The sequence below is a fragment of the Notothenia coriiceps genome, unplaced genomic scaffold (assembly GCF_000735185.1).
Source record: "Notothenia coriiceps isolate Sejong01 unplaced genomic scaffold, NC01 NC01_scaffold00032393, whole genome shotgun sequence".
Classification (NCBI taxonomy): Eukaryota; Metazoa; Chordata; class Actinopteri; order Perciformes; family Nototheniidae; genus Notothenia; species Notothenia coriiceps.
In genome coordinates this window covers 20,116-28,221 of record NW_011365094.1, presented here as the reverse complement: position 1 = coordinate 28,221, position 8,106 = coordinate 20,116, and the positions used below count along the sequence as shown (strand labels likewise).

General features: G+C 38.0%; 1 protein-coding gene across 1 annotated transcript in view; it reads left to right on the top strand.

The window, feature by feature from the left end:
- Nucleotides 1–1,768, top strand: part of LOC104960822 (DNA topoisomerase II beta) — an 81,678-nt gene extending 79,910 nt beyond the window's left edge. The window contains exons 9-11 of the mRNA XM_010788987.1: nt 1,051–1,152; nt 1,240–1,262; nt 1,588–1,768. Of these exons, the coding sequence (XP_010787289.1) occupies nt 1,051–1,152; nt 1,240–1,262; nt 1,588–1,768 (306 nt within the window). The remainder of the gene's footprint in view (nt 1–1,050; nt 1,153–1,239; nt 1,263–1,587) is intronic.
- The last annotated feature ends 6,338 nt before the right edge of the window (nt 1,769–8,106 follow it).

Sequence of the window (8,106 nt, the reverse complement as noted above, 5' to 3'; positions counted from 1 at the left end):
TGAACACACTCTATAGAGACTACTGGGAACACACACTATAGAGACTACTGGGAACACACACTGAAGGCTACTAGGAACACACTCCATAGAGACTACTGGGAACACACACTGAAGGCTACTAGGAACACACTCCATAGAGACTACTGGGAACACACACTGAAGGCTACTAGGAACACACTCCATAGAGACTACTGGGAACACACACTGAAGACTACTGGGAACACACACAGAAGACTACTGGGAACACACACTGAAGACTACTGGGAACACACTCTATAGAGACTACTGGGAACACACACTGAAGGCTACTAGGAACACACTATAGAGACTACTGGGAACACACACTGAAGACTACTGGGAACACACTCTATAGAGACTACTGGGAACACACACTGAAGGCTACTAGGAACACACTCCATAGAGACTACTGGGAACACACACTGAAGGCTACTGGGAACACACACTGAAGGCTACTGGGAGCAGTGGGAGACATTTCATAATTTGCCAGTATGATTTCTGTTTTTTGTATTTTTTGTATTATGTATTTTTTTAAATGGACACCGATAGATTCCAGATATATATATTTTGAAAATCAAATCCATTTATTTTTTATAGCTAATTTATTTGATATGTAAATGAATAGAATACAAATAAAAATGATAATGTACATTCATCTATCATTATAGATCAATTAAACTAAATCGTATGACATTTAAAAAATATTAAAATAATATTATTTAAAAGAAAAATTATTATTGGAAATTAATTGAAATTACATTATTCAAAATAAATAAAAGTACAAAAAAATGTATTAAATAAAACAATTTGAAATTAAATTATTTAAAATAAATATAAAAACAATATTAAAATGAAATGACTATAAAATAAAGCATCCAAGAGGACGTTTATTGCAAGCCTGATCCAGCCCTTACTATAAGCCTACTTTTAACTATCAAATCCTATCCTGTTATAATTTTCATTATAAGTACAATGCTTTGTCATTATGGTCGTGCCAATAAAGCTATTTAACATTTGAATTTCTTATTCCAGGGCGGCAGACACATCGATTATGTTGTGGATCAGATCGTCCACAAACTGATTGAAGTGGTGAAGAAGAAGAACAAAGCGGGCGTCACGGTGAAGCCTTTCCAGGTACGATTAAAGAACTGTTTAAAAAATATCACTGGTCTCCGGCTTGATTTTGAATCTCAGTATCCATGTATCTCTGATCCTCTCCAGAATGGAAGTAGTCATCACATACAGAGCATCAACTAGTTCCTGAACAGTGTCCTTCACATGCTGATATCCAAGAGAGGGAGTTCCACAGTCACAAGATGGAGGAATAGAAAGCAGTATTCAATGTTTACTTCAGATTAGCTCCACGTCAGAAATGATCATGCTTGTCATATGTCTCTCTCCATAGAGGCTGAATCATCATGTTAATCACATAGCTATCATATGCCTCAAACAGTCCTGATGCTTTTCTAGGTAATCACACATCCTGTCATGTTCACAGCTACAGTTGGGATACCTTTGTATTCATGTGACTCTCATGTTGGAAGAGGACTTTCAGTGTTTTCCCAACAGTAAGTATAACAATTGTGTACCTGTGGTGGTTTCTCAGGAGCAGTACCAGTTCCTGTACAGAGCCATGCTGAGTCTCATCGGGACACAAGAAGACGAGGACACTCTGAATTCCTCCGACAACAACGGGACGATCGTGGTGGGAACCGCCAGCACCGCCGAGAGCCTTGAATCCCTCGTGTGATCGCCCCAAAACACACAGAGAACTTTAAACGAGAAACAGCCTTTGTATTATCCTTCCTGCTCAAACACCAACCCTGATGCCAGACTAAGATAAACAAATAGTTTGAGGCCGAGAGTGTGTCCTCTTTTCGCTGGATCTGGACTTTTGTAACGTGTGCCTTTTTGTATTTTTCATCCTGTACTTTCTAACTTTGTTACAAGCTGTAGACTAACTGTGCGATTTATTATAACACTAACACACTCTTCCTAAACGTTTTGTATTTATTGGCACTGAGCCAAATGGGATAAAAAAGGGCATCTTTTTACATTAAATGAAATATTTTGTTAGCTTGTCTTTTACAGAGCTCCTGCACTGAACTCCTCCTCTGTAAATACCATCGCAACAGTAGCAGCTGTGTGCTATTGGATGAAATAAGGGCCTGGAATAATACAAAATAATAATAATCGAATGTAAATAATATTATAGTAATCAACTCGATGGACCAAATTTCTATTTATACTTTTAGATTTTTATATTTGACCATTTTTAGCGCTTTTCAAATGTTATGGTTTTAATAATAATTGCTTAGTTCAAGGACATTAATGTTTTTATATTCTGACATTTTGTAACAGACTAAATGTGATGCATGGGATACTGACATGTTTTTTTTTTTAGCTGGACATGAAACACTGCTGGATTATTAGATAGGGCATTAAATACGTGAAAGAACACCAAAAAAACAGACTGTTGGATTTTTTTTACCGTGTTCATGACTATAATTGTACAGCAGCAACACATTTTAATCAACAAAGGGATTACTGTTAGTAAAGGCACAAACACATTGGTCAAATACTCCTTTTATGTGTCTAGAAAGGGATAATCTAAATGTATTTTATTGGTTGTAAACTGTCTTCGAGAAAACAAAATGTCCCAAAAGCACTGGATAGTGACAGAATAATATTGAATTTTTATAAAAAAGTGAAGAGTGAAAATAAAATAAATGTTGTTTGAAGACAAATTGGAGTGAAATTAAATTGGCTAGCGCTCCAACACATTGTACGTGATTGGTCAACAGTTTAGCGATACCCCGTCCCTTAGCCAATCACAACAGGGCTGATAAATTAAGATAAGAAAAGATGAAATAAGATAATGGATAAAGTAACTGTATAAAACTAACAGCAACAGGAATATTGATCGACAAAGATCTCAATAAGATTCAGTTTTTGTACATTTTAAAACCGAATATATCTCCAATTAAAATGTGTTGAATACAATATCTGCACAATGCACCGTGGCTCACTATTGGCTGGGAAAGCGGGTTACATTTACATGTATCTGGTGTGTTCTTCAGAGTCAATTACAGCACCAGAATTAGCCTCGCAGACGACCAACAAGTAGAGGTAAGAGGTCACGCCGCGAGACAAAAGGTGGAGCAGACACCCGACAGGAGAGAGGTGTTAACAAACAATGTCTGAAAATGAAGACGTGGTGTCTGATGAAAAAACCTGTGGATTATGTATTTTCCCTTTATGGAGTCATGCTTTAATCCCTGCGCTGAACTGGTTATTCCAATTGATTTCCCCCTGTGTTAATCCGGGCTAAAACTCTGCAAGAAAACGCGCCTTTTCAGGACGGAAATAATTAGGTCAAGTGTCCAGACGTGGAGTTGACCGTCCGCCCTTATCCACACCTTCATTTGCATTTTTGACTTTTCATAATTACATGCCCAATTATCCCCTGCTTGGTGGCCTAGTTTGCATGGCTGCCTTCAAATCGAGTGGAAGCAAACCGGCTGATTGTCTTTTTTTACAGAGGAGCTGAAGCCTGTCGAAGATCATAAAATGCAATTAGTAACTTCTGTCAGGAAAATAACTATCTCTAACTATTATTTAAATCTGAAAGCCTGTGTTAAATGAATAGTGTTGAGGAAGTTTTATTTAAGGAAAAGCAGAAGTTTTACTGAAAGTGGCCCTATTTGCTCATTTTCAGGTTCAGATCAACTCCCTCTGTAAAAAACCTATATAACACACTACAGTAAAGGGAAACCCCAAAAGTCCCAATAGGGTCTCTTTCAAATTGTTTATGAAGATAGTAAAAAAAGAAATTAAGTATTGAGTTTAGTTCACCTAATTAAAATCCTTAAAAAAAAGATAGCCTTATTTTGAAGTGGTACGTTCAATTGTAAGGGTACACATTTCAAAATGATGCCGAAATGACAACATACGGATACCGGTTTGTTAAAAACATGATTTAATGCTTTGACAAGTTTGAACACAAGACGGCAAACGAAACACTTTTAAAATTCGTATTTTCTGAATGGAGATCTGATCCATCTGGCTAAGCTAACATGTAGCTGCTCCGTCTACACTCACAAAAACGTCATATTGCCTCTGCTTTATTTATTTCTGTGAGATACCGACAGATATAAAGCAGCTACTGTATTTACCATGCCTTAGGTAGTTTGTGTTGTGTACTTGTATGACTTTTCTGCAGTTTCTGAATAGATATGAGCAGCTGTAAGCTCTGTGTGCTAACTGCTAACGGCTAATTATGTTTTGGTTTCTGATTCGACGTCAGTGACAAAAACAGTAAATTGTGGAGGCTGCACTGTGCCAACACAGAAACCATATTTAATAAATTGCCTAATTAAAAAAAACGAATTATTAGATGATTAAATTGCATTAAAGGGTAAATGGACTGTACTTATATAGCGCTTTATCCAGTCTTTAAGACCCCTCAAAGCGTTTTACGTACTACATGTCATTCACCTATGTGTACCTTACTCGAGGAACTAACATTCCTACACATTCACACAGCATTAAGTATCTTGACCAAGGATACATCGACATGTTGACTGCATGGGCTGGGATCTAACCGGATCGAACCCACAACAATCTGGTTGAAAGACGACTGCACTCCCTCGCAGCCACAGTCGCCCCATTAAACAGATGCATTAATATAGTTGAGTGTGACTAAAAAATAATGGATAAAAAAGATGAATACATTCAGAGATAACTTTATTTGTCCCTTTTTCAAATAATGAAAGCACATCACAGAAAGGTTTTTATTCATGTAAGCATGTTTACATTTTCCTAAAGCAAAAATCTTCTATCAAAACAAGCTTTTTATCATCAGTGTCAACTGAAATATTAAAAATAATAAAAGTGTGTTTTACCACGAGGTAAATTAAAGCAATACTGAAATTGTAAAACCGTTAAACTGAAATACTTCTTTTTAACAACCCTCTGGAGTCCCACATATAATCTACATGTCGGATATGGATATATTATTTAAAAAAATACATCTCAGGTGTGTATAAAATCTCTCTTTGTTTTTTTTAACCATTTAAAGCATCCTACAAACCAAGGTGACCACGTCATCGCCAACAACACAAATAAATAGTGCTCAGTTTGTAGACAATAAATACTCCATATCCACTCTGGGGAAACTTCACACAGGCTCCACAAAAAACAATAAGCACTCTTTAAAACAAATCCAAAATGTCTACGTTACTCGCTGGTATGGATCAGAGTTACCCAATAAATGAGTTAATATACAATATTCAATAAAAAACACATTTGTAGAGCGCAGATTACTATTTTTTTTAGATATTACCACAAGATAATATACATTTATCTCAAGATATGTGAAGTGAGTTCGTTTTTTTTATTTTAAAATGTTGTTTTCTACTAATGTAACACCAGGGAAGTTTTCCATAGGATTTTAAACAAGACACTTCCTTGTAAAGCAGTCAGAATTGACAATTTCTTTTTTTTGCCAAAAGGATTAGGGCAACATGTGACTTTTCTTTTGACATCCGACTGTTTAAAAAGGGAATATCTTTAAGAGTTTTGTGGAAAAATTCATAATTCAGAGACAAAAAACTTAAATTATGCGATTTTCTAGGAAAAAAAACGACATGTTTTTCTCGCAATTCTGACTTTTTGCTCAGAAGAAGAAGAAAAAAATAGTATTGTCTACATATATTTGAGACATGAGCAAAACAATATAAACACTTGACTCGTGATCCCGTACAAAACAAGCTGGAAATAATCACTAGCAGCTGCTCTCAGCTTCTTTGGTATTTAATACAGTGGACGACTACATCTGAGGCTAAATCATATTCTGTTATTTTATTCAACGTTTTCTATGTTGGACGGTTTCATTTCTATCACTTGTGTACTTTTGAAATGCATCACAGTTAGAAGGTCAGTGCAGTATTGAGCTACGTTTTAATGGATTTTTAATAAATGCAGATGCTGTTTGAAACCATGGAGGGGAAATAAGGACGGTTTAAAACATGGAACAGTTCATCGTCTAAAGGGATTTCTAACACTTAGAGACAGATTTATGATTCAAGGCAGTAAAATGAAAGTGTGTGTTATTTATTGCTTTTTAACACCTAAAATAGTGTTTGATTAGTCAACCTTTTACAGATCTTCACAGAAGAGCTTTTATTGTATGATACAGCCGACCCCTGCTTCCCTTTAATGAGCTTTTTGACTTCAAATCTAAATCTAACTGTCACTCAAATTGAAATTCAACACAATAAATAAGAACTTTAGGGAGTTTAAACCCTTTTTGACCGTTCACATATTCAAATATTCCCCCTAAAAATATTTATTTTGTCAGCGCCTGGCAGGTGAGTTATAAATCTAATTTTAAACAGGAGAGTCTGTCAGGAGATCCAGTTTGGATGAAGTTGGTGAAAAGGCAGCTGGTAGCATGTGGGTCTAATGTGTTTTCTCTTGATGTGTTGGATAGTATTTACAGTGATTACAGATCTACTCCTGCAGGTCGCTCTTAGACATGAAGTGAAGTCCTTCCTCCTTCAGTCGGGCCAGCGCCGGCTCGTAGATTTCCTTCAACATCGGAACCACGATACCCTTAGTAGTGATTTCACCTGAGAGAGAAAACACAAGATCAATCTTTTCTACATGAATGTGTCCCCGGTGTGTCAGAAAATACAACCCTCTCTTTTCCTCCGTACCCACATCTCTAAAAACGGTGGAACAACGGAGCTGATCCAGATTTGCTGCGGTCATGTCGTAATAGCGGAAATGCAAGACGTGTTTTGGAACTAATATGGTCTTTGTTTACATTAGCAAGCATCGCTAACACTCAGAGCTAACCTGTACTGGAGAGAGTATGTGTAAAGAAGCAGGAAATAAAAAGATACTCATCTTGTGGTAAACCTGAGAGGGAGAAAGCGTTTGAGCTTGAGAGAATCCATGTTCAGAGGCATATTCTGTATAGATACGGCCCTATAATATATTGTTCAATATAGTATAATATGGGAGCTTTAAGGACACTCATATATAGGCGCGTTCACACCGGAGTACTTTTCCCGTTTAGTTCCGTTAGTGCCTGGAATTTTGCGTTCACACCAAAAAGAGTATTTAGTTCCGAGAACTTTTACCCCCATTTTTAGTGCCTGCTAGAGAGGTGTTACTATCCTAGGGAGAAAAAAGCACCAATTTCGATTGGCTAACTTATGGCAACACAAAAGAAAACATTGGAGCGGTGGAGATGAGGAGGTGTCGGCGTTCTGGCGATTTACTCGGAAGGCTTCAGTAGAAGCTGCTGGGAAATGGGCTTAGCAACAAGTTGTCAAGATGGTCAGTTCAGCTTCAGTTGCTTTGCTAACATTACCCATTTTATACCAAATAATCTTTCGTAACAGCGTTGTGATGCCAAACAGCAGGCAGCCCTGCAGCGGTCGGTAAATGCTACTGAAACACATTAATAAACAATGAACCACGGCACTCTGGAGAAAAGTACAAGGGTTGAGAAGTAGTTATTTAATTTGATCTGGCTTCGTATGATTATAAGCAACATGATCATCGACCCGACGCAGTCCCCCATTGTTATTGTTGTGAACGCCGTTGGGGAGAAAATCAGCGACGTAAACTGTGACGTTATGACGCAGCAGCGGCAGCACCAGTCGGGCTTCTGAGCGGTGTGAACAAAACCGGGGCTGAAATAAAAACCGGTCCTGAACCAGAAGAGCGTAAGCATGGAGCTGGAACGGGAATCGCTTTGGTGTGAAAGGGGCATCAGAGAATCAGCACTTTTGAAACAGGGCTGAAACAGAGGGGATTATGGGATGCTACTATGATCTGTTTGGTATTTCGAGCCAAACACTTCAGAGACATGTTTTGTATATATCTGAGACCCAGGGCCGCCCCTCCCTACACGCAGATCACGCACCTTGCGGATGGGGCCTCACCTTGCGGAGGGGGCCTCATCTTGTGGAGGGAGCCTCATCTGAAGCGCAAATGCGGCGCAATTAGTGTAAGCGCACCCCCCCTGCAAGTGCCACAGTTTCACGCACGTAGTCCACTAGCACCCCCCCCCCC